Genomic DNA, 27,579 nt, shown 5'->3' with positions numbered 1-27,579 from the left:
AAAGTGATATTTTTACTTGAGTAAAAAGAAAATCTTCGCCCACTGTTGCTCCTTAGTATTCCAAAAAGTTAAACCCAGATTACAGGGGGAATTTAAATATCTATAATGCAGTCACTGATATTACCCAGCAGAGGGAGTGAAGAGAGTGAAGTGCAGGACCATACTGCTACGTTCAACAATGAAAAACATTCATTCACACTGTTTGTATATTAAATTAGGTTGCATTGTAAAATAAAAAAGTGATCATTGGTGTATATATTCCCAGTAAATGACACGTGTTGGAAGTTGGCTCCTGCAGTAATCAAGCAAACTATTACTCTAACTACTACAATATCTTATGATTTAGCTTTGATATTAAAGGGTTGCAAAATAGGCTGCTGTAATGATAACATCATAGGGCTACACCATAATAGGTATGGGCCTACTGTTAAATAAAGTTATCATAACCTCAACCACAGACACACAGGCTCTAATTTCTTATTGTAGTATTGTAGAAATGTTATTGTATAATAAGATCTATGAGCCCATGCAGGTCACACAGGAACGTAAATTGGAAATAATACAGATATATCTACTTGAAGATATCTATTTCATCATGTTTAATAGCCTATTACAGAATAATTACTGCATTAAACTGCAGGAGAAAACTTGTAGAGTCCTGAATGGCATGTTCTTTAGCCCCGAGGTGGCAAGACTCTGGCATGGCTCCTTGCAGGCAGCAGAGTAAGGATTGGGTTGTATTTTTGGAAGGGTGTGTGTGTGTGGATTGGTCGCCTTGTTAGGTCTGCTAAAATATTTCCAACAGCAGCGACTGTGAGGAGATAGCTGGGTGGCAGGGACAGGGGGAGAGACAGGGGCTTTTCTCTGCGGCCACCTGGAAAAAGCCATGTAAGATCAGTGGCTTTTCAAGACAGAAATACAGAAATAATTCGATTTTATAATACAGTCATCCAAATTTGTAACACAGCACAACTTATTCTGGAGAAATCTAAGAAGACTACGACACTGGAGTACAAGAGGGCAAACTTAAAGTTTCTGTAAAGTTTAAAGTGCGCACCGGAGCTTCATGGACACGCGCAGAAATCCCCAAACCGACTCCAAAAGAACAAACCCCCTCAAGTTGAGCACCAAGGATATCTCCAATCAGTTTTGATGTCAGGTGAAAGTGAAGTCAGACTGACGGAGGTTTTATCTTTAGCCAGGTAACGAACTTTTTAACTTTACTTTACAGATCGGTGCGTAATTGCGCAGCGGTGAGGCATGAGTGGAGGTCGCTTTGAATTTGATGACGGAGGAGCTTACTGCGGAGGCTGGGAGGGAGGCAAAGCCCACGGCCATGGTATCTGCACCGGACCCAAAGGCCAGGGCGAGTTCTCCGGCTCCTGGAACTACGGCTTCGAGGTGGTGGGGGTCTACACCTGGCCCAGCGGAAACACCTACGAGGGGTACTGGTCACAGGGGAAGCGTCACGGCCTGGGAGTAGAAACCAAAGGACACTGGATTTACAAAGGGGAATGGACTCATGGCTTCAAGGGGAGATATGGGATCCGGATCAGTGTGGGCAGTGGAGCGAAGTATGAAGGAACATGGAATAATGGGCTACAGGATGGATATGGAACAGAAACATATGCTGATGGAGGTGAGATTTACAAATTCAGACTTTTGATTTTTTATAGTGCAAATGAGGCAGTAGAGGAAGAAGTACTCTGATATTTCACTGGCGTAAAACTATCAAAACAGTGTTAAAATACTCAGTTACAAGTATAACTCATTATTTCCCTTTGAGATGCAGTTTAGTTGTTGTATAAGTAGCATTACACGGAGATAAGCCTACTCAGGAAAAGTTCCTCAAAGTTGTTCTTTAAGTACAGTACTTGAGTAAAAGTACTTTGTTACACTGGAGCTCTGTATTAAATTCCTAAGATTGCAGCAGTAGTGTAAATACGCAACCTTTACTGAAGTAAAAGTAGCAATACTACTATGTAAAAATTACTTAATTTTCAGATAAAAGTCATAGCAGATTTATTTCCCTCTGAGGTATGGACTAAATGTTTACTATAGACATGGAAAATATGAAAATACTCAAGTACAAGTTACTTGTACTTTAAGCACAGTACTCAAGTAAATGTACATTGTTACACTGGAGCTCTGCAGTAAATATGATTATACCAGTGGTGGGAGAAGTACTCAGATCCTTAAGTAACAATGGGCCCACAAAAATATTTTTTTTAAAAATACTTTACTCACAAATACAAATTCTGCACTTAAAGTTTCATTAAACTTAATGTACAAAAGCATCAAATTATACTTTAAGTGGCAAAAAAGGAGGTTAAAGTGGAGCAGCTTTTAATCATTTTAGTTGCTGGGAAATTTGATTTAAAAAAAAAGATCAAATGCTTTTATCCAATAATAATAATCAAATTGCGTTATAGATTGTTGGTTTAGCTAGTGATTTCAACCCAACGGATTAATACCATTTTACCTTATTTTATAAAATAAGATCATCTTAATTAAATAAGTACACAAGTATCTTAAAATGTTCCTGAGTATTTGAGTGAATGTACTTTGCTACACTGACGCTCTGCAGTAAATATGACTACACCAGTGCTAGAGGAAGTACCTAGATCCTTTGTTTAAAAGTAGCAACAGGCCCACCAAACTGTAAAAACAAGTACAAGCTCTGCATTCAAAAATAAATTTAACTAAAGTACAAAAGCATCAAAATATACTTAAAGTGCCAAAAGTGATGGTTAAGGCCGAGTAAATTTAAATCACCTCATGTGCAGCTGGAAAGTTTAATCTAAAAATCTTTTTCTACCACTAAATGTGGAAATGTGAAAGCACATTAATAATGCAGCTAAAGATCTCTGCAAAAGTAGGGGAAGCATTTAAATAAAGTGGTAACATTATTATAGGCAAAAAATAAAGTTTCAAAGAAAAAAGTACTCTTAATTCAAAGAAAAATTACACTTCTGCATGTTGAGAGTCATTACCCGTATTATTGACGCAATAATGTATACCATATATATATTGTTCTTAAATTGAGTTTAAAGGACAGGGCAACTTTTTTAGGATAACTGAATCAAAAACCCCACAAGCTAAGTGTGGCCACACGGTCCATCGCACCAAGTTCATAGCAGGCGAGGTGGAGACAAATCAGCTCATGATGCCTGTCTGTAACCGGAAGAAAATATCACCCTGCTGCTGTCAGTCAAAAAGTGTTTAAAGCTCGCTGGAAATCAAATCCTACAGGAATCTTTCCACTTTGTTAAACTACACCAACATCAACAACGCCAGAAGACGTATGCAGAACTTTAACTGAAGTAAAGTCGAAATACTGACCTCAAAGAAATTTAAAACAGTGTTTTTAGTTGGACAAACTTTATATCAGTTGAAACTTGAGACCAGTTTTTAGATGTAATTATGTTCAACAAGGCAGTCTAGGGGGAAAGGAGATGCGCAGGTGCAAGAGAGATTCTCAGTCTGATTGCTTTTTTTTTTTGTCAATATTGTAGAAAAGTAAATGTCCATGGTGTGATAACCGTCAGCTTTCATACCATGGTATACCTTGAAACTGTTATTTCCCTGCAACCCTAAAATGTACTGAAAGTATTGAAATAAAAAACATTAATTATGTAGAAAAATGTTCCCTCGATAGATACATACATAGATAGATAGATAGACAGATAGATTTGTGTATATACTGTATATATACACACTCTTGTGTAGTTAAATCTATTATAAATACTCAAAAAAACTACTAGTAACTATAGCAATTATTTAACTTTGGAAGTAAGTGGGTCAGATAAAAAAAGTGGAGTAAAATGTCCAATATTTCCATCTGAAATGTTGTGGACCAGAAGCATCAAGTAGCAAAAAATAAAAGTACAAGTGCCCCAAAACTTTTCTTTAAACAAAATATTTACATAAATGAACACACTTTGATAAAGAAACTGTTAACAGGCCAGAATTGTATGTGTAAACTTCAGATTTATATCTCAAATTAAGTAACAAAAACTCCCAAACATGTTACATAAGGTTGACTACTCTTTGGGAGCTTCTGGTGCGTTTATCTCCCACCAGCTCATCCATTCGACTATGTAGAGGAAACTAAATAAGTTAGACGAATAAAAGCGATTGTGGTGATCTCTGCTTGTACAATAGAGGTGGGAAACCCTCCTTGACAGCTGACTCATCAGCTTTGAAGCCCAGTCTGGTGGAAGTTGCTGTGGGGGATGTGATAGCACCAGATGTCAGGATGTAATAATAGCCCACGAGCCCCATGCCCTCCTGGCCTCACGGGCTGAGGCCTAGCTGTCACTATAATCCACACTCATGTCAATTATAGCATGAGACCGGACCTCAAGATGACTTGTCAGTGAGAGCATTAATGAACTTTCACACTAAAGATACCCGTGACATTCTGACAGAAATAATAGGACGGGTAGTTTTATATGGAGTGATCTATTTTGGTTCCACGCCATGTTTCAGAGTCTGCAGCCGCACTAGCAGCTCTGTGAGGCTGTTGGGATTAATGTTAGCATGCTAAAATGCTCACAGTGGCCATGGTTACATGTTAACGTTAAGCAGGTATAGTGCTTACCAGGTGCAACACCTTAGTTTAGCATGTTAGGATGCTACAGGGTTCCTATGATTATGAAATTCCTAAAAATGTTTTCCAGGCCTGTAAATGGTTTGGAATTAACAGAATGTTTTTTATTATACATTGTTTTGGCTATTGTTTAAAATATGTATATAAAAATCCCCAAACATGTCTGATGTTACATGAAATACATTAGTTTTATTACTCATTTAAAATCTAGTGCTGTGCTGCATGACTGTGATACATATAGATCAAGCCAGTATTGCATCATTGCTAAGACTTTATCCGCATTAGGGGGAGAGAAACAAGCAATCACATAAGGAGAGAAAAGGGTAAATACCATGAGGTATATCTATACATATGCTTCATTCATGTGATGTCAGGAGGTCATAGTTGGGAAGTCATATTTCTAAATTTGTTGTGTTCGTGTGCTTAGAGGTCGTAAAGTGGGAACAACATGAAAGCTACCAAGAAGATGGGCTGCATTTTAATGTTAAAAGCATTTAAATAAGGTGTTGATAGCTTTTTCCAGTTTATTATTTAATCTAGGTCACTCTACATGAACAGCAGTTAACATTAATACCATATTACACTTATCAAGATTTGATATTTAATATGTGAATTTTAAACAAAGTTTTTTTACCATTGACCAAACATTGACTATTGCCTGTCATGTTTATGCATTTATGACATCAAGTCGGCAACTCGTGTTATAAAGTACTGTTGATATCAATGCTCAGTGTAGTCGCCTGGCATGCTTTATAGTTCAAAGTTTGCTCACTTGTTACAGCTGATGGATGCAATGATAAATGATAAACGTAAATGACAGCTGCAAGAGCAAAATAATGATATATATTATATTTTACTGTCTATTGCTGACACTGTTTTCATGCTTTCCACAATTTCTGCTGCCCTGAGACATCACGCAAACGTCACAACTCGTGTATCATCGAAATTTCCCAATTTTACACTCGTAATTACATCTTACAATTGGAGGGCCTTTCATGTGCTTGTAACTCATAAATATGTTAAATAAGATATTTGAGAGGAGCACATGAAGGCAGCAGTAGATGTTCTGATGAGAAATACCCGGATACTGTGTTGGGTCAAGTCCTAACTGAGATATTTCAGTCTGGACCAAAGTGAGGAAAAAACAACCAACAAACATGTGAAAGTTGCCTTTGTCGTTTGGTCTGTGCTGCAAGTTGAAATGAATAATTCCATTTTCTGATGTTTGCAGGTACTTTCCAGGGTCAGTTCACAGGTGGGATGCGGCACGGCTATGGAGTCCGTCAAAGTGTCCCTTATGGCATGGCAGCAGTTGTCCGCTCCCCTCTCCGTACCTCCCTGACCTCCCTTCGCAGCGAGCATAGTAATGGCACCGTCTTGCAGCAAGACATCCCCGTCATCACTACCACCAACGCCTCAGGTGAGGAGACACCCGTCGCCACCCCTACCCAGCTGGGACCGTCCCGCGGAGGCTTCGCCCTCACGCTCCAGGTGGACCCAGAGGCTGTGAAACCCAAGAAGAAGGGCCTGTTTCGCAGGAGCTCCCTGCTGGGTAAGCTGAAAAAGTCCGACTCAAGCACCTCACTGTCCAGCCAGAAGAGCAAGATCAGCTTCCTGAGGACTGAATCGGCTCTCAGCTCCAACGCCAGCGACACCAACTCTACCATCAGCATCGGGGACGAGAGCCTGGCTGGAGCCGAGGACTTCCCCCCAGTGGAGGCCGACATTGATGCGACCACCACAGAGGTCTACATGGGCGAGTGGAAGAACGACAAGCGCTCAGGATATGGAATAAGCGAAAGGTCCAGCGGGCTTAAGTACGAGGGCGAGTGGCTGAACAACCAGAGACACGGCTACGGCTGCACCACCTTTGCCGAGGGTGGGAAGGAGGAGGGCAAGTACATGAACAACATGCTGGTGAAGGCCATGAAGAAGAGGGTGATCCAGCTGAAGGGAACCAAGATCAAGCAGAAGGTGGAGCGGGCGGTGGAGGGCGCTCAGAGGGCTGCAGCCATCGCCAAGCAAAAGGCAGAGATCGCTGCTTCAAGGTAAGAAAAGATGATAAAGTGATGATTCTCCCTATCTCTCTTTCATCTCGTTTATCACGGTTCGTATGAAAAACCTGAATCCAATTTTCAAATAGAAATTTCCAAGCCTGAAAAGGTTTTGGAAAAGTAATAGAAACCTGTTTTATAAACCTTTAACAACACATGATGTGTTCAAGGTGTGAAATTTGAAAATTCAACAATAATGTCTGTTGTTATAGTTTCTGGCTTTGATAAATATTGTAATTTTGGAGATTTTTTTTTAAGAAATCATGCACAGGTTTGGAAGGCTTTTTTTTTCAAAGAAAAAAAATCACCAAAAATTTGTAAAGAAAAAAAAGCCAAAATGTTTTCTTTAAAAATCACCAAAGAAGTTAATGAAAAATCATCAAAAAAAATGCAAGAAAAAAATGCCAAAATGATTTTGAAAAAAAATTAAGAAATTCATAGTGAAATAAAAAAACAGCCATTTAAAGTTGTATGCCCCTAGTAAGTAAGTAAAAAACCCTTTTCAGTGCTTAAATAATTATTTGTCATGCCTCCCCCTTTTTGCCCCTCACTTCTCATAAATAAATAAACAGTCCCCAAGTTATATTTAATCAACCATTTGTTTTAAAAATGATATATATTATGAAAGCTGTTAAATAGTAATTGAAAAAGAGAATTTATGGTCTTAAAATGTGCCTCAAAGTCTCAGATATTCATTGATAAAAATGTGTCTGAACTCTGTTATTAGGGAAATATTTGTAAGAGTTTACTCTCGTCTGAGTTTGTACCACTCATGCATTAGTCACAGTGCTAAAGAGCCCCTGACAAGTCATAAGGGGAATTTTTCCATAACCTCTTTTGTGTTTCCTCACAATGACTTTTTCATCCCCGTGATTCATAGAATTACTTTGTTTATTCAGTCCGGTTATAATACACTGCAGGAGGGCTCTGCAGATAGAACTACACAAAAGACAGTCGGTGTTACATGATGCATTCATTGCTCATTACTCCTTTCAAAAGGCCAACAGTTTACAGCCACTGGCTATGAGGCGCAGCTGCTCTGTCTGGCTGGGGTGGATAAAGCTGTGGCTGTGGTTTTGCTCAGAGTACGGTTGCACTTGTGGTCGAATTACAGCTACAGAATCATCCCATGGCTGTAGTCATCATCACAGCTAGTCTGTCTAAATTGGCCTCATACAAGAAAACTACATGATTATACAGCTCTCAGCCTCTTCCTGCGAATCAGGGGGAACATTAAGTATTTCAGAAATAAACCTTTTCTGACCATTTAGGGCCTCTGTGCAGCGTTAAGCACCTGTTCTCTCTAAAAAAATAATTACCTTGTTATCTCTGAAAACCCAAAAGCTCATTCAACACTTACAGCTGTTGTTTCCAGAGTACTCAAAGACTCTATATCCATCTGGGTGAAATAAATGTGTGCATCACGCTGAGAAAGATTTTTACTTGTCTCTAGAGTTACATTTTTTCCCGTCCAAACAAAGATAGTAACTGAATGAAACAGAATCTTAACCCTTTGAAACCTGGAACAACATCAGCTATATGACCCCTTGAAAACAGAGCAAATTTGATTGGTTTCTTTTGAAAACATGGGGGGGATAAAGGTATTGGCCATTATAGCAAGAAATGTCCCACAAATTAGTCAGTCAGTCATTTTCTGTAACCGCTTGTCCTCATAAGGGTCGCGGGGGGGGGGGCTGGAGCCAATCCCAGCTGTCATCGGGCAGAAGGCGGGGTACACCCTGGACAGTTTGCCAGACCATTGTAGGGCTGACACATACAGACCAACAACCATACCCACCTAAGGGCAATTTAGAGTCACCAAATAACCTGACCCGCATGTCTTTGGACTGTGGGAGGAAGCCAGAGACCCCGGAGAGAACCCACACAGACACTGGGAGAACATGCAAACTCCGCACAGAAGGGCCCCCGCCTGGACCAAAACCCGTACCAACTGGGATTCGAACCAGGGACCCTCTTGCTGTGAGGCAACAGTGATAACCACAAAGCCACCGTGCCGCCCAACATAGCCGCCCAACTGTTGGTTCAAAAAATAAACTCAATGAAAGTAGAAAGTAATTGATTTTGATTGATTTTGAAAAGTGCATTTTGTGTGCAGAGCAACACAAGTATGTGTAATATTAAATCAGGCCCAAAGGGTTAAATGCCACATTGTAGTTAAGAAATAATGAACACAGTGGCTAAAGTGACTGTTAAGAGTCACAGTTCGAACCACAGATTTCATATTTTGCTCTGATTAACAAAATGTTCAAACCCAACATTGTGTTTCATAATAAATCCAGTACAAGTTGCTTGAATGTTACTAACTTGTGATGCAAACTTTCTTTTGTCTCACTTTAGTCTTTGCAATGATTGCATCACTTGCAAAGACTTTTCTCCCTCTGTCTCTGTTGCTAAACTGTGTAAAGTGTCAGAGCACACGGCGACATTACATCAACTAAGACTGGATTAACTTTCAGAGCAGCACTGTCCCAAGTGGCAGCCTTAACAGTTAAAATAGTTGAACAGAACAACTCTGGGCACAAAAGAGTGGCTCATAAAAACAGACTAATGAAACAGTACAAATGAACGGCAATATGTACCTCCCATTCTGTTTCTTTCTTTGTAAATATTACAAAATAAAACCAATTTTAATAGAAATGCTCTTGATAATTATTAGCCTTTGTGATCAGAGATTCAAAAGAGCCAGTGTTTATAATTAATTTTAACAATTCCACAAGATTCCTTGCATCAGTTTGAGAGAGACTTTTGCTTTTCATGTTCATATTTTAGCTCAGCACTTCTAGAGTGGCCTAGGATTTTGCCTTTGATGGCAATACTGACCTTAGATATTAAATTGAGCAAGAGAGTGTGATTATTTTTGGTGTCTGAGCTCATGAAGCTTCAATAGTTTTATTAGTTGCATTTTTTATTTGTGTCTTTGCTTGATTAAACAGATATATTTTTTTCATAAAACTGTCACGCAGGTGTTAGCGCGAGACAAGAAGGGAAAGGACCAATGTTTTTGTGGGGGGGGTTCAAAGTGAAAGTATATATAGGCTTACAGGCAGAGAGGCACCAGCAGGGTCAGGTATCAGGGGTCAGGTTCAGGTACAGGATCAGGATCAGGATATGATGGCTCCAAAGCAAAGGCACAAACCAGCACAGAAACTTTGACAATCTGGCAGGGAACAAGTGGAAATGGGCTGCTTCTATACTGCAGACTAACGAGGGAAATGGGGAACAGGTGAGGAGGTAGATGGGGAAGGTCAGGTGATGGGAAATTTGGAAATTGGTTACTACAGAGCAGATGAGATAAAGTGGAAGCAGGTGAGCAGTTAATGAAAGTGCCTGGGGAAAGGGGGACCTGGCTGGAAGAACAGAGATGCAGAATGTGATTTAAATTCTGGCTTAACCCTTTGAAAAATAAGCAAATTGGTTTGATTTCTTAAAAAACATGAGGACAAAGCAATGTGCAGCATAGAAACGAGCAAAAAGTTACAAGAAAGTGTCCCAAAAATAAGAAAAAAAGAAAAAGATTTTTTTAAAAAAACAACCCAAAAACAATACATTTTTTCTGTATGTGAGGAAAAAGGACACTTAGTAAATGTCACAGCAGTTTATTAAACACATTTTGATCCTGCTTGGATCTGCGACAGGTCGAATGTTTGAAAAGCTGAAACCATGCCTATATTTATACATAGTGCAAATAAATTACACAGAAAATGCAGAGAAAAAATACATCGGAAAAGAAAAACAGTGATGTCATGGCCATCGCACAAAATACCAAACATATCTCAGTTGATAAAAACATTTTTCAACAACTTTCAACTTTTTTTTCTACGACGTAATTTTGTCTGTCACCTGAAATGTGAGCATAAAAACTTTTTTGCAATAATTTTTTTTTTTTTTTTTTTTCAAAATTGACTTTTTGTATTCACAATTTTAATTTGTGCAATTTGAGGGTTAATGGAAACCTAATGCCAGTTTTTAATCTTTTAAAAGTTGCCACTATAACCTTAGACAAAATGAAATTAATCATCTTTAAACCTCTTTCTAATCACAGTGCATTCTTAATTAATTTGTATCAAATAAACCCATCAACCTGCGAGGAAACTTGTTATTTTAATGTAGCACATTGTTAATATGTGTACACAGCTACCTTCAGTTTGTCTGTGACCGTACAAGGCTGCGTCGTGTTTTGGTCCACAGTCGTCTTCAGCACCTGAAATGAGCTCAGTGTTTACAGCAGTGAGACTCGCGCTGATGGACTGCAGAGCCCTGTCCCAGCAGCAGATAGAAATCTAAATATTGTACTCGCCAAGGATAAGCAGTATATAAGAGTTATGGGCCAGTGTTTGTTGAATCTGTGCTTTAAATTCACCTACAGCAAATCCACAGGCGCCTGCAGAGCAGAGAGAGGAAGCTGTGTATTTATGTAGGACTGCTCTCAGAAACACCTTGGTGGCCTCAATAAACCAAACACAAACTTATCAGAAACTCCAAACTGCTGCAGGAAACTAGGTACATTTACTCAAGAACAGCATTTAAGGAATTATTATAAAAGACATTTAGTTAAAACTTAAACTTTAGTTAAAACTTTAGTTAAAACTTAAGCTCCACTGCATTTCAAAAGTATTGAACTTTTTATTCCACTAAAGTTGGAAAAATTTTTTGAGAAATTTTGTGACCTAGCCACCTGATGGAAACAGTCGAGCCAAAAACAGCATTTTTACAGCGAAACAGAGCATGAAAATATGTTTCTGTTAACAGTTGAGGTGAGAAATAGCCAGTGCAATAACAGGATCTTGATCAGCGCTGCGTAATTTGACAGTTTGGCTGCAGCTCACAAGCAGCGATTGACATGATCGACAGCTCCTCGGCTCTGATTGGCTGTTTTCTTTTAGCCGCTGGAGATTCTTGTAAATGCCATTAGAAGAACATTAAGAAGATGAAGAAAAAGTCATCAAATTTGTACTTTAGAAATGTGCAGATACCTTGTGTATCTTTAAAGGATGTGGATACTTTTGCTACCGCAGTAACTAAACACCAGCTACTCTGAAGCGTTCCTGCACGTTGAACTGAAATCTGTTTATTATACAAGCAGTGGAGACATGACACATCTGTTCCTGGCAGTGGTTTCCTCTCTCCATGATCCTTTGGCAGTGAAGTCGTCAGTTAAAAATACATGAACAACCTGTGCGCCGCATGGGATGCCAGACCTCTTCAAGTCCAGCTCACTGAGCGTTCGCTGGTATTCAGACACTCTGTGGACATTGTTCTGTTGTGTGGGCCGGCTGAAGGAGGACCTGTGTGGCAGGACGGGGTGTAAATGACGCACACACACACACTCAGGGGCCCCGTGGTCACAGAGGAGCCCTGACTAAATATGGGCAGGCGCACTCTTGCTGTATCACAATCACAGGGGAATGCAACAGCTGATTATCCCCCCTCCCCGGCCTCTAGACCCCAACTTTCCTGCCTCGTCACAGACACACACCCAGACCGCTCTGTGCGTTTGTCTGCATGTCACGCTACCACTTCACTTTACTCCTGGCCTGTTTAAGCCAAATGGTTCGTAGCTCTGCTTGAAAACAGCAGTCTGATTTAGTTTCTGTCACCCACTGTACGCTTTAGCTCTGCTGCTCGCCGGCAACACTCAGAGATCACAGATCTCCGTCCATCTTGCGTCAGCAGTGGTGTCAGATGGTCGCACGGATATAAATATGACACAGCTCATAAGCAAGTGCTTGGGTATAAAGGGTTAGCGTGTAAATGTACCACACCTAGCTTTAGTTGTGCGGCTTGGATTTCATACTGTACTGCTGATACGAGCATTTTGTGCGTTGCATTTGTAAATAAAGTCCTCAGCTCAGGACTATTGATGAGATCTCTGTAGAGTCCAGTTAAGGACATTTACTCAAGCAGGCACGATTTTAAAGTACTTCACTTGAGTAATTCCATTTTATTTTTTTACTCAAATATATTCTTTGACAACTTCAGTTACTTTTCAGTGCAAATCCAAGATATAAAACAATTTAATTTCAAAGTTAAGAGTTTATTGATGAAATATATAAACTACGTGGCAGTATACACTCAGTGGCCACTTTATCAGATACACATGTACAATCTGCCTGGAAAACATCTTTGTGAAGCGTGTAATGTTCAGGTTGTGTTGATATGTTCCTAAATGTGTACATTTATTTTGTTATTGAGTTCGTAGTTAAAGGTGGTGTTGTACAATAACAGCATTACATGTAGATGTGTTTCTAATGTTTTTCTTCTTTCCATTTCACACCACGCAGTGTGACGCATCATAAAAACAGACCTTGAGACAAACCATTTGTATTAAACTGAACAGCTGTACCTAAAAAAGTGGCCACTGAATCAAGGGCCCATTCTACATTATAAGATTTACTTTTACATAATATTTTTAAAGTAGATTATTATTGCATTGAAGCAATATTTTAAAGTAAAGAGTAATGTAATTATTTAAATCACTTCATCAAAGTAACTTATTAAAACTTCTGAGTACTCTTGTGAAAATGTTTTAAACGCTGCAGTAAAGCTGAAAATGTTCGGAAGTAGTCGATGCCAAAAGAAGACATGCGAAAGACGCAAAGCAACAGAATGACTGTTGGTTTCTTTTTTACTGAAAATAATATATTTGGCTGTAACTCCTTTAACCCTTTTAAACCTGAGCAAATTTCATTTCTTTTAAAAACATGGGAAGAAGGCAGTGAGCAACAAATATATGTATGTGTGATTGAATTGAATCAACCTCTGAATGTCACATACATCTTTAAGTTGTATTACTGCTGCTTTGTGTGTGTGTGTGTGTGTGTGTGTGTGTGTGTGTGTGTGTGTGTGTGTAGGTACTCCAGTGCTTCTCCTCAACCAAACATGACATTTGACACTGTGACCTAAATACCCTTTATGCTTTTAGTGCGGCCTTAAGGAGACGCTTGTTGTACTCTGAGGAGTGACGAGACGTCAGCTGTAGGAAGAAACTGCCTCCAAAGCTGTGAACAATTGTGCACCTTAAATCTTAATTTAGGGCCGGAGCAAAATGAAGAAGTGTTTCTTCAAATAGCTGCTGGTGTTTTCCATTTGTTTTTTGTCACGCTGCAGTTGCCCTGAAGGCTGCTGATGGCAAGATATTCTGTCATTCTGGCATGTGTCACTTTATCTCTGTGGAGGGTCCTATTCAACCGAACGCGTGTGTGTGTGAGAGACAGAGGGAGCGTGAAAGAGTGATTTGGTGTCTATAAAAAGACGACTAAATGTTTCCGACAATAATCAAATCGCTTTGTGAAAATACAACTAAATCAAGAGCTAATTGCAAACTCATTATTGCAGCATTGCTAAGAGGTTGCATAAGGAATACCTTTAAAAGAAGTTCTCAGATATTTAACTTGTACAGCAATGACAGTGTAGAAATAATCTGTTACAAGTGATTGCCAGGCACTCAAAAAAGTACAAAAGTATCAGCAACAAAATATACTTAAAGTACAAAAACTGAAAGTAATCACTATGCAGAAATGCCCATTTCAGAAAAATATGTATGGTAATATTGAATAATAATTATTGACACATTAATAAAGCAGCAAACCACTATTTGCTATAAGATAAAGTGGAGTGAATGAGAGAATGAAGGCATGCTACTTTTGTGAGTGTTGCAATCAACCTGTAGACGGTGCAGCTGTGTTTTCATGCACTGTTTGTACATTTTTATATGAAATTTAATGCACCAAGTTTCGTACATATCCTATGGTATCATGAGCGAGTAATTTGTGTTTAAGCCACATTTTTGGAAAGGCTGCAATCACATGAGCACTGCACCGACGGGAGTAAGGAAGATAGCCGTTGTGTTCAGAATAGTGTGAACTTTGAGTGAACTTTAACTCATTTTAAGGTATTTCAGCACCATGTTTATTTTCCAAAAGCTACCTAAAATAACTTTACATTGGCTACGTAACTTTACGTTAAGTGCTTAATGGGCCACTATTTAAAACGGGATCATACGAGCCATTGTATGAGGATTTGTTGACCTCTGTCAGCACTGTTTCCTTTGTTAATGCTGTACATGCTGTTTGCACAGTTAGTGGCAAGCACCGTTAGCTGCTAGCTGCTGGCTCCGCCATCTAGATGTTGCGAGCCACGTTCAGGCAATCTCAGTTTAAACTTTTGAAATCTGAGCATATTGGCTTGATTTCTTTCAAAAACATGGAAGGAAGGTCATGAGCAACTTAACAAGACATAACCCATAATTCTGCAAAAAAATAGTAAAAGACTCAAGAAAATTACCTGAAGCAAAAACAGAAAATAAAAAAGTTAAAAAATAAAAAACAAGGAAATGACCTAAGAAAATAAAAAGAAATTCAATTGTAACATAATTTTAAATATAAAGTTACAATACTAATAGTTTTCTGGACATTTTTCCCTTTTTTGATAATAATAATTTCCTCTCTCTCTCTCTCTCTCTCTCTCTCTCCTTTAAACAAATTTTCAGGTCATTTTTCTGTCACCCTTTGCTATTTTCTTGCAATTTGCAGAAAATCTCTTGCAAAGTTGCTCATGCCCCTCTTTTTCCATGTTCTCAAAAGATGATTTGACTCAGGGTGAATAGATTTTAATACTCGTGAAAAGTGTCTGACTGCAGCACAAGAAAACTGATATCTATCCAGGTTTCAAAGGGTTAAAGTCATCACTTGACTCCAGAGAAGTGTTTGCTTGTTTGATTTTATCTGGATTTCTGGCAGTTTTCAGTTATATTGTACTATGTTCTAACACCTGTTTGAATGTTTGTATTCAGTAAATTAAGCTTTTTTTAAAGCTTGTACAGCAGTTAGTTTCTATTATATTACATTACATTAGGAATCAACAGCTGAACAGCTTTTCTGTGTTCAGGTGGGAATTATCAGTCAAAACAATACCACATTGGCATTGCCATCTACCATGTTATTTATACATAATTTTAGTAAGTGATCACAGTGGAGGGTATCATGCTGCACTGCTGGCCCTCAGTACTCAGCTGCTTTTTAGTTCCTGGTTGCACTGGTTGTCTGCAGCATCGACTACATTTGGATAACTTGACCGGTTATTTTAGGGTTTAGTCTGTTTTTCCTTTGCAGTGCAATACAGGGGTGAGCTTCTACTCCACTCTCAAGGACATTTGTGGTGAGCACCATTAAAGTCTAAGGTTTCTGCACATTTATGGTGCTGAGAGTTGCGTGAGACTGATGCTGCATTCATGTGATGTCTGAAGGTCGTAGTTTACGAGTTGGGAAGTCATTCTTCTGACTTCATTGTGTTAATTTACTTTGAGGTCTTAAAGTGGGAACAACATGAAAGCCACAAAGAAGATAGGTTGAATTTTAATGCTGAGAGCATTTAAGTAAGATGTTTATAGCTGTTTATTGACATTTTTATATATTATTTCATTTTTTTATATATTTTATATATTATATTTTCATATTCATTCTAGGTCACTCTGCATGAACAGCAGCTAACATTAATACCATGTCACACTTTACATGTGGTCAAAAATTGATATTTAATATGTGAATTAATTATAGAAAAAGTTTCTTAACATTGACTTTTACGGAAACTTGTGTTATAAAAATTAAGTTGTTTATGCTTTCTAGTTAAAAGTTTGCATAGATGCATATACTAAAATGCGCAACTACTAAAAGTAAATAATGGCTACTAGGAACAAAATAACAAAATCTAATTTTTTACCGTCAGTTGTCGACACTGTTTACATGCTTTCTGCCATTTCTGCTGCCCTGAAACGTCACGCACTTTGGACGCCCTCTAAACACTATATGAGGGCAGTTTTTGTGCCGTTCACAATGACATAGAGACATGCCCAAGACTTTAGACATGACACCCAAAAAAAGTTGTAAGGCGAAAAATAACTTCTGCAGCAATTATTGATGTATTAAAAGTAAAAGTACCCATGCAAAAATGTTCAAATAAATTTAATAAATTAAAAATAATTTAAAGGAAAAGCAGCTACCCCTCATACATACATTACATATGAAAAGCTGGAACCATTAAACCTTTTTTTGCATGAAAATGACTAACACGTTTATAAAAATAGTTGCCAGTTAATTTTCTAAATAATTAACTAGTTGTTTTAGCTGCACTTGTGTACTTTCATATAGTTTGTGCGCAAAAACATTAATATGAAAAGTAGTTATCTAATAATGTAAGTGGAGTTAAAAGTACAGCATTTCCCTCTGAAGTGTGGTGGAGTAGAAGTGGAAAGTGCCATGAGAATAAAGTATTCAAGGTGATAATGTGAAAGTTTCTCAGATTTGCACTTCAGTACAGTATTTGAGTAAATTTACTTAAATTCCAGCACTAGTTAGTAGAGCGACGCACAGAAAATGAAATTACAGTCACTGTAATCAACGGGCCACATTTAGTAGTATTTTTTCAGCACTGAAATGTAACAATACAATCATTATAATTACTCTAAAACATAATTTAAATTTGATTAAATGCATTTTTAAATGCTCTTCAAATGTAAAACTTATTTTTCCTTAAGCTGCACAGCAATTTGTGACCTGTGAAAATTAGATGTTTTTCTTTTAAGTTCGTAAAAGTGCTTTTGTCTTTTTGTAAAATTTTCTCTTAACTGAGAGAGGAGCAAAAATAGGAAAATGAATGAATCCCAAAAAATTAAGGGCACCAACAAAACAAGAACAAATCCTGGATATGAGCAAAAAGAAAAGAAAATTTGTCCGAAAATCGTTTCTCGCAGGATGTCTATTGTTTGTTATGGTCTTTTCACATGATTTATTTACAGTAAGAAAAAGATATAATAACTCCAGCTTTATCCTTCAGGATCCATGTTTCAGTAGTATGATATTTTGTAAAGTAGACATTCAGAACTACATGATACCCTCTTCATAAGTCGTGGTCTGCCAAATTAAATAGTATATTCCTAAAGTGTGCGTGTTGGGATTGGTACCACGAAGCTTGTTGCTAAAAAGCAGCTGTTGTTATTATAGATCTACATTTACTGACAGATTTCAGTTTTAATTATAAACGTGAGATTTGAGGGTGTCGCGGTTCCTGGATGAGGACAGAGGTGCTGACGGTGTGTGGACAGGTGGAGCTCATCTGTCTCAAACAGGGAGCCTCAGGAGTCTCTAATTGTTCCAGCGGGAAGCACCTTCCCCGCAGAGTCTTAAAGTGGACCGAGGAGCTATTTTCAGCTCAGTGTAGAGTTACAGTATGTCAAGTATCCACAGAGTAATCACAATCAGTAATTCTCCCAGTTAATGTGCAGCAGCAGCCTTCAACACTCTTAATGCAGATGTCTGGTTTTTAGCCAGTCAGTCCACAACTTTGGCCCACACTGAAATATCCAAACAGTTTTAGACGGGTGGAAATGAAATTTAGAGCAGATATTTGTGATTTCACACAGATGAAACCGTCTGACTTTGGTGATGCCCTGACTTTTCCTAAACCGCCACCGGCAGGTCAACTGTTTCTAAAAAGTTGAATATTTCTACTTCTATTAGATGGATTTTTTATAATGTTTTGGCACAAAATGTTGAAGAAATTGACACAAATATATGTCCCCCTCTGGGTCAGTTGTAATAATGTTGGTGATGCCCTTCCTTTTCATTTAGAGCCACTGTCGGGTCAAAATTTTAGTTTGTCTGCATGATAATACCTGCAAAATTGACACTCCCGCACCCATATGGGCAGACTGTGAGACAATGAGCCCCACGGGACAGACATGCAAAGGTCCCCACCACCCCTCCTACAAGGAGCAAGACACAGACTTTGTGGTGTTTTCATGTAACTTCTGTTATGCATCTTTTTGTGGGTCTGTGTTTATTAGAGGTATTTTTTTTTGTTGTTTTGTGTCTCTTTGTGGTTATTTTGAGTCTATTCAAGGACATTTTATGTTTTTTTTGTTGATTTGTGTCTCTTTGTGGTCATTTTGTGTCCTTTTTGTTGTTTTGTGTCGCTTTGTGGTCTTTTTGTGTCTCATAGAGGTAGACCCTCTTTGTCATGTCACTATGTTTTTTAGATGACAAAAAACACAAAAAATAATTATTTTCAATAAACTACATGTAAAGTAGATTTTGTTTTCTTTTAATCATCACTGCGTTGGATGTGACTTGATTTACAGCAACACTGACTGTGACAGTGCACCTGGTGGAAACAGCATGTATTTTCTCTACATGCCTCTAAAATGACATAATCAGTTGCAAAATAGTAAAAATGACAAATTTCAAGGCAAAAGCCTAGAATGACACTCAGAAATAATACAACACATGTTTTATGCTTTGATGGCTGTGGCATTTTTGGCACTAAACAGGATGCATGTAACAATTTGAAAATGCAAAAAGATCCGGGCAATTAACAAAGTAACAAGGGGTTAGACTGAGGCTCAACCCAAAAATATAGGCAGCACTGAAAATCTAGATCAAAGTCACAAGGCCGATATGAAACACTGGAAAGCTGAGCCACGGTGCACAAAGATTATCTGGCAGAGAGTGAAAGTAGAGAGAGTAGATATACCAGGGAACTAACGAGGACCAGGAGAGAGATGATCAGCAGGTGGAGTGAATCTGCTGACGAGACGGCAGGCAGTGGTCTGAAATGGCTTGATTTCTTTTAAAGGCATCGGAGGAGGGTGACGAGCAAAGAAATGACCCAAAAATTCAGCAATAAAATAGTAAAAAGGAAATTAGAAAAGAATAAAAAGAAAGAAAATTACCTTAAAAAAGATAAAATAAAATAAATTACTTTTTTTTCTTTTCTGTAGCATAATTTTAAAATGTATAAAATCCAGAGAATTCTTCATATAGTGTCTGGAGATTTTTCCCTCATTTCTGATAATATCTAATAATCCCACCCGACTCATTTTCAGATCATTTCCTTTTCACCTTTTACTCTTTTTTTGCAGTTTAAAGGTCATTTAATGCCAAGTTGCTCATTGTGTTTTTTTTCTCTTGTTTGTGTTTGTGTGTGTGTGTGTGTGTGTGTGTGTGCGCGCGCGTGCGTGCATGCGTGTGTGTAAGAAATGATACCAGTTTTCACAGATTTCAGAAGTTTAGATTCTAATGAAATGAAAATGGCGTCTAAAGAAAACTGATTTCTATTCAGGTGTTAAAGTCTTAGAACAGAATATACAAACAAACCATTAAAAAAATGACAGCCTACATACACAAAGAGTAATCAAAAATCCTCATTCTTGAACTGTTGGTCACAACTAATCTGAAGCTGTATCTTTATGCATATGCATATTATTATTATGCATCACTCGAGTGACTTCTCTGTCTCACAGAAATATGTGTGATGATGGAGCCTTCAGTAACTCACCATAACTGCCATAACTTTTATCGGGGTGGCGATAAAAGCGTAATTTATTTCTGTTGCAGCCCAACAGCAGAAAAGGACACTCTCTCTATAGCTAATAATACTAATGAGCCGTATGACCTGCAGCCGTCCGCCCCTCATTGAATACTATAAACAATCTCCCAGTCTGCGGCGGTATTTTTGGTTAAAGTATTTGGCGTCATGTTTAAGGGTTCGTATTCAAGGTCCATACTTTGATTAAGAAGGTCAAGATCAAAGTGCATTTAAATATACATAAATATACCACATCATCACCAGCAATACTTTACAACACATTGTCAGACCCTCCTGGCAGAGATACTTTGGCATTTTGGATGGTATTTTTGTTAGAAGTAACACCCAAACGTTTAGTCATGCACATTATTTCACAATATTGTATTAGTCAAGATCTGGAGCCCATTCCTAAATTATTAACCACCAATTATTTACATGCTGCTGCTACATGTAGCTCTCGCTCTCCCTTTTTCATAGGCCCTTTTTAAAAAAAGTAAATCAGATATAAATCTCAGGCATTAAGTTATTTCTATTTTTATTTCTTTATTTATTTTATTATTAATTATTTAACAACACTGTCACTTTATTGTACGCTGTTGGCCTGATTCACAAGTTTCGCTCTTTTCATGTGTCAACATGTGCAGAATGACAATGAAATGAACCTTGGACCTTGAGCCTTGAGCCTTGAGCCTTGAACTCAAACAAACTCACACAAGGTCAATATCCTTCAGAGTGGAAGCAAACTATACCCAGTGCCACGTGAGATTTCCTAATACTTCCTGATAATTGTTGATGGATAACATCATTAATCTGCAGATTTCCTCCTCTGATCACTCTCTGGGTGGGTCTATAAATCCAGTCTATATATGAAGTCATCAGGGTCCCCATTTAACAACAGCTAAACAACATCAAAACATCTGTTTGCAAACCCTCACACACCTTGTGAAGTATAATCCAAGTCTCATCTTTCCTGTCATACGCTCAAAACCTTCAACCAGCTAAACTAAGAGAGTAAAACTTCTTCAGAGCCAGACTCCACTGACAAAAACAATCATTTTACATCTCTGAACACGGGAACTGCTGCTCTGACACTACCTCCATCTCTTAGTGTGTGTGCATAATTGTGTGACTCTGCTTAATCCGAAATCAACCCGAAAACCTTAAACTAACCTTTTAAAACACTAAATAAACTAAAAATTCAAGGCAGAGGAAGACCAGCAGCTCTCGTGTTCAATGTGGTAAAATTACTGTTTTTGTCAGTGGAGTCTGGCTTTGAACAGAGCCATCCTGTTTGTGAACAATGTTTCGATGTAGTTTTAAAATCACTCCTTCCTGATTGTAACTTATGCCGCTAACATGAAAATAAAACACCTGAATGATTGTTGAAGTGCCTGTGATTGATAAATCCTGTTGCATCTGATCCTTCTGCAGGACGACTCATTCGAAGGCCAAGTCAGAGGCGGCCGAACAGGCCGCTCAGGCCTCCAACAGAGAGTCCTGCATCGCCAGACTGGTGGCCAAAGAACTCTCCCCATCCTTCTACCAGCCAGGTCAGTGTGAAGAAAACTGCAGAAATGGATAATAACATAAGAAAGTAATGCCTTTATAGCTAACCTAACATCATTTTTCTTGTGCTGCTTTTAGAAACCTTTCACAAGCATTTAAACCTTTGAACCCTGATCAGATTGGTGCAATTTCTTTCAAAAACATGGGGAAAAAGGCAATGAGCAACTTTGCAGGAAATTGGTAGATTTAAAAGATTATTTTTACAAAATGTCCAGAGAACTATATATTTATAATTATCATAATTATATGTTTAAAATTATTTTGCAGATTTAAAAAAAAACAACATATTTTTTAAGCTTTTTTCAGGTCATTTCAGCTTCCTTAGTGATTTAAAACTATACTCTAAATAAATACACATATATGCAAACACCCACATACCCAAAATCGAATATCTAACATCTTTCATAATTATTTACAGAAAAAATAGGAAGATAAACTAGGAAAAAATAAATATTAAGAAAACAAATAAACACCTGGAGACTGTGAAACCTCATCTTTATCACTGTACCGCGTAAAATTCATATTTTTTTATCATTTTAAACTGGTTTATGGTTGGACATTGTTTTAGCTCCAAACTGTTGTTTAGCTTCACTCACAGATTACTTTCACTTTTTAAAATTAAGTTTATTTTAATGCTTATAGTAAAACATTTTATGTATGACGTTCACCTGTAACAGAGTATTTCTTCCAGCATTAAAAGCACAGATGTGGTTTATAATGTTTCCCTGCGCATACATCCAGCCTGCGCGAGCCGATCCTCGGCTGAGGCTCAGCACGAGGGTAGCCGCATTTGAATGTCTAAAAAAGGAACATCTTATTGGGTCGAAGGGATCATATCAGTTTCATTGCGAGTCTGGCGACACTCACACGTTCACACAAAAGCACAGCAGCCATTTAGGAGCCTGTTGCTATTTTTCTCTGGCTTTCTACCTCAGCAGACAGAAAGTCATCCAGCTTTCTGTGTGGCTGCACGAATCGTCTCAGACTATTAACGAGACACGGACGAAGCCTGGCTGAGTCCGGCTGTGCATTCCTTCGTGAACGATCTCTCACCAAGGAGACAACAACACAGATATACAGTGTCAGCGTGAGCTGGTGTGTGTGTGTGTGTGTGTGTGTACTGGGAAAAAAACAACACGTTAGTCTCACAGTTTGAAGGACGAGTGTGGCGATATTAACCCTCAGAGCCCGCTTCAGTATTACACGCTCATACCGCTCTGCACTCAAAATGCCTTCCCAAAATGAGGTTCTAAAAATATTATACATTAATATGATTTTCTACTGTCACTGAGTTTATTTTTTAACCAGCATCACTCCTAATCATAAATAGCAAATATTCATTAATTTTCAGAATTTTAACCCTTTTAATTTCAGGTTTTTGTCATGATGCCACTGTTTTTAGATGAAAATAAAACAAAAAAAGAATTAGTTTTAATATACTACATGCAAAGTAGACTTTTAAAAAAAAATGATCTCAGCCAAGGATACGTCAGTGGTTAGCAGCAACACAGCTGCTGCAGGTTTGATTCCAACCCAGGCCCTTTGCTGCACGTCACCCTCCCCCTCTCTCCCGCTTTCACGCTCAGTCTATCGATTAAAGGCTAAAAAAGCCCAAAAATAAAACATAAGACATCAGCGAGCCGCCGTTTCTCCAGATGTGAAACATGCCTGACGAGCGCAGTAGTCCAGGCGTGATGATATAAAAGCATGTATGACTTTTTTTCTGTCATTAAATATATAAACGTCGATACTCAGTGAATGATCCTAATGTACTGGTTGAACTGGTGTCCCACAGGTCCTGAGTATCTGAAGAAGAGAGTGTTACATGAGGCCGCAGAGGGAAGTGAGAACACAGACACCGTCATGCATGAGCCGCTGCTCGCCGAGGAGGAGCCCCTGCCCACGCCACCCGAAAGCCCACTCATGAATGAACTGGACAGCCTCATGCCGGGCTCGTCCCCCGGCCGCACCCCCTCCCCCAGCCCGGGCATCTTCGCCAAGGAGGACCCCAAACTCCTCAGTCCAGGGAGCTGGAACGAAGACAAAACCATCAAAGGTGGAGGCAGTAAACCCAACAGCAGGCCCAATAGTCGCCCCACTACCCCGTCAACTTCCGTTTCTGCTCCCGCCTTGGCCGCACCTGAGGGCGGAGCGGCCCCCGCCAGTCGTGGCCCCTCACGCAACCCCAGCCGTCAGAGCAACAAGAACGAGCAGGGCTCTGACCTGGAGATCAAGCCACTGCAGAAGTTTGACTCCGAGACGAAAGCTCCAGAAGTCTCTCCTGCACCCGCTGCCCCTGTAAGGAATAGCCTCATCTCTACGGATGAAGAAGAAGCACCGCGCCCCACCTCAAAAGTGTCCTCTAAAGCTGTCACCCCTGAGCCTAAAACCATCGAGGTCAAAACCGAAAGAGCTCCATCCGTCCACGAACGAGCGCCATCCGTCTCTGAGAACAAAGTAGAGTCCAGGGAGGTCAACCGGCCGTCCAGCAAAGCAGAGACAAAGCCATTACTGAAACGGCAACCCAGCCCAGCTCCGTCTCCCAAACCTGCACCCAGTCCCGAAACCAAACCAGAACCAAAGAAAATCGAAGCCAAACCCATCGTGGCCAAACCGGCATCGAAGGTGGAGCCCAAAGCAGAAGTCAGACTGAGGGCCATGGTGTCGAGTCCGAGTCATGAGGTGACTGCAGAGTCTCTGGAGCTGGAGGTGAGACCGCAAAAACAAACACGGACTCACATTTAGCTATTTTTTAGCATGTTGGCAGCGCAGCTATCGGGTCGACAGTGTCGGTCTGTCAGTCGGTCCGTCACTTTGGTCCAAATATCTCAACAACTATTCGACATGTTGCCATTTACTACAAACCTTCATGATTCGTTCATAATTGTTCATGACGGATCCTTTAGACTATGATGATACCCACCCAGTACCACCATGAGGTTCACACGAGGCGGGTTTCCATTACAAATTTGCGCAAAACTGAAAACTTGACTGTGTTTCCACTGAGTGACGTTATGTGCGGCAAAATAATCTTGGTTTATATTCTGTCAGCTCTGCCTCGTTTTACCGTTTGACCAGATTTTGGTCTGATTTTGAGAGAAAGAGCGAGAGAGATGCAGGTTTATTCTACAAGGTGTGAAAGTGAATTAACTGACCTCACGCTCTTTTCTTTTAAAGGGCCCAAACACCATCATGATCTGCATGGTCATCCTGCTCAACATCGGCCTGGCCATTCTCTTCGTACACATTTTGTCATGAGACATCGTCCAACACCTCAGGTAATAAACATCATGACAAACGTCAAAACCTGCAGGGAAAAAAAAGTAAAATATACAAATTTTAGTGAAGTCCAACGAAAGACAGATTCTTGTTAAATTTACAGATCTTTCAAATTTCAAATAGCAAAAATCATTTCTAAGGCTAAAAATAATATACTACCAGGAATATTCAAACATCGTTCAGTGATCGAGAGGTGAGGATACGATGTAATTTAATCTCAAACTAATAGTGTTCGTGCCACCAGTTTTAATGTGAAGCTAAAACAATTTCCAACTTTACATCAGTTTAAAATCACTTTAAAAAACATGATTTTCAGGATGTACTTAATACTTGGTACTTGGTTACTTAATATTTATTTTTCAGAGTTTATCGTCCTCCTTTTTTCTGTAAATCATAATGTAAATGGTAGATGTTTGTTTTTGGGGACGTGGGTGTATGCTTATATGTTTAATTAACCCTTTGGGACCTGGGAAAATTGGTTTGACTTCTATTAATGACACGGGAAAAAAGCAAGAAGTAACTTAACAAAACTTGGTTAAAAAAAAGTAAGAAATAATTCAGAATTTACGAGAAAATTACATGAAAATAAGCAACAAAAGAAAAGTAAAAAAAACAAACAAGAAAATTACCTCCAAAAATTCTTAAATTCATTTTAAAAATATATGTTTTTTTTCTTTCTTTAACATAATTTGTCATATTTTTTCTGGACTTTTCTGGATTTTTTTTCTAACATGCAGAATGAAATTAAAATACTTCAGTAAAGCCTCAAAATTGTACTGAAGTACAGCATTTGAGTAAATGTACTTACATTCCACCAGTGTCTGTTTGTATTGATTCCATATTTGTTAGATTAAATTAAATTTTATTAGATTATTTTAGATTAGATTAGATGGACTTTATTAATCCTGATTTTTTGTCTGTCTGCTTGTTTGCGTAATCTTTTCTGCATTTTCTTTTTTACATGTTTGAATTAAATCAAAATTAAAAATGTGTTTTTGCTGCAGGTCACCAGCAGCGTTGGAGAGAGACGGCCGGCCTCCTCCTCAGTCAGGACCAGAGACAACCAACGACCGCTGAGGAGACGACGCCGCCTCACGCGGACCGCCGCAGCCCCTCTGAAGGTTTTTGGCCGCTGTGATGCTCCTCTCTTTCCAGAGGTTTGACAAACTGAAGGACATGAAAACAGATTCAGAGCGTCCGAATAGGATTGTGTTTGTATGTGAAAGTCGGGGGCTGGATGGGAGAGTACGTCCTCGGTGCTCACACTGGAGAAGCAGCGCTCGACAAGTCTCAGTTTAACTTTGCCACAGTGTGTCACAAGTGTGTCAGAAAATAAAAAGGCTTTAAACTCGATCCTTAATCGGCACGCTCTGGCTGATCAGACGATCTCAGTAGATAAATACACTTAGTCACAAGTTTGTTTTATGAAGGAATGGCTGATTATTCTCTCCACTTTGCCTTAAACTTGATTATTGAGACACAAATTTGACTGCAGCAGACGTGTGAAAGATTTAGGAGTGTCATCATTTTTAATCATCTGTAATGTCCGATGTGTGTTGAAAAAAAAAAAAAAAGCTGCAGCAGATTCATTAATAATCCGACGTTACTGTAAAGCCAGTTTTTCATCTTGTTGCTCTTCTTAAGACTCCAAAGCATCCAGAGTATTTTTGGCTAACTGCATTTGAGACTGGGGTGTACTACACTGTGAAACTTTCTACTTTCACTGGGATTTATATGCATTTATTGACATTCTGCTGCTTTAAGTTTGGGAACTGCTAACCAAATAAATAGAGAAGGACAATAGGAAGCTTTTGTATGTTCCTGTGGTGTTTGTCAGGCGGTTTTAAACGTCTATGTTTTGCAATAGAATGAGCAGAAAGGAAACTTGGATTTATCTTATTTAAAACAATCACTGTATGTTGTTGTAAAGTTTCTAAATCTACAGATTTGGCAGCAGGAGGTGTTTAGGCTGGTGTGTTTGCCTGTGAAATCCGTCCACTCTCTTCCACACTGCTTTATATTCAGGGCCTGTCGTTGCTTTAGAGCCAAAATACAAGTTCGACTTTTGTACGCATGAGGGCACTTTGTGCGTATGTGTCTGTATTTTTTTGTACCGTTTTTTGAAGTGCACGTCTTTTCAGCATTCGAAATATTCTGCTGTAGGATTTTTGTCGGAGGCAAACCTAAATTTATTTATTTCCCAAAAAGGAGTCAGATTACCTCGCGACTGTGAGATGGAGAAAAAAATACATAAAAATGTTCCAAACTCCATGTCTTACACTGAGAAGAGCGCTCTCTAGAACATTTCTACCCATCCTTTAGCTAAAATAGGTCTTGCTTTTGAGTTTGCAAATGAACACAGACCGCTGGTTGTGCGTTTTCATGGAAAAGAGGAAAAAAAGTTAACATATTTGGATTACATTTTTGCCCCAAAGTTAGTTCTTAATCTAATAAAATGCATTAATTAATAGCAGAAGAGTCGGATGAGCTCGATGGTAAGTGCAATAAAACTTCATGTAGGTCAGTGTAATGTAGGAGCCGTTTTGTTTTGTCTGTTTTAGTGCGTTTAATGAAATCAAATAACATTGCTGAAATTGAAGAAATGCATTTCTGTAGCCAAACCTGGTCAAAATCACAAAGATGAAAACAAAAAAATAAAAAAACTTTTACAACACTTGTGAACGTGTT

At 38.8% G+C, this 27,579-nt stretch overlaps 2 protein-coding genes across 3 annotated transcripts in view; one reads left to right on the top strand and one right to left on the bottom strand.

The window, feature by feature from the left end:
• The window catches only part of gdap1l1 (ganglioside induced differentiation associated protein 1-like 1), a 44,950-nt gene extending 33,513 nt beyond the window's left edge, over positions 1 to 11,437 (bottom strand). For both annotated transcript variants that reach the window (XM_088081751.1, XM_088081752.1), the window contains exon 1: positions 9,729 to 11,437. The gene's annotated coding sequence lies outside the window, so the exon portion shown is untranslated. The remainder of the gene's footprint in view (positions 1 to 9,728) is intronic.
• On the top strand, positions 807 to 27,565 carry jph2 (junctophilin 2). The gene is made up of 6 exons (XM_042491345.2): positions 807 to 1,639; positions 5,844 to 6,660; positions 21,478 to 21,596; positions 23,408 to 24,321; positions 24,790 to 24,890; positions 25,896 to 27,565. Exons 1-5 carry the CDS (start codon positions 1,261 to 1,263, stop codon positions 24,868 to 24,870), a joined length of 2,310 nt encoding a protein of 769 aa, XP_042347279.2. The 5' UTR covers positions 807 to 1,260; the 3' UTR covers positions 24,871 to 24,890; positions 25,896 to 27,565.
• The last annotated feature ends 14 nt before the right edge of the window (positions 27,566 to 27,579 follow it).

The sequence above is a fragment of the Plectropomus leopardus genome, chromosome 9, assembly GCF_026936395.1.
Source record: "Plectropomus leopardus strain MGB_pleo_1.0 chromosome 9, ASM2693639v1, whole genome shotgun sequence".
NCBI classification, from domain to species: domain Eukaryota; kingdom Metazoa; phylum Chordata; class Actinopteri; order Perciformes; family Serranidae; genus Plectropomus; species Plectropomus leopardus.
Note: the sequence above shows the minus strand (reverse complement) of the source record. Positions and strands in the feature narration are given on the sequence as shown.

Bases quoted from the DNA above. Each gene is read 5' to 3' on its own strand.
- jph2 (XM_042491345.2), top strand. From the start codon at position 1,261: ATGAGTGGAGGTCGCTTTGAATTTGATGACGGAGGAGCTTACTGCGGA. The intron at 1,640-5,843 runs GTGAGATTTACA...TGATGTTTGCAG, and splicing joins AGAAACATATGCTGATGGAG to GTACTTTCCAGGGTCAGTTC. The intron at 21,597-23,407 runs GTCAGTGTGAAG...GGTGTCCCACAG, and splicing joins CCCATCCTTCTACCAGCCAG to GTCCTGAGTATCTGAAGAAG.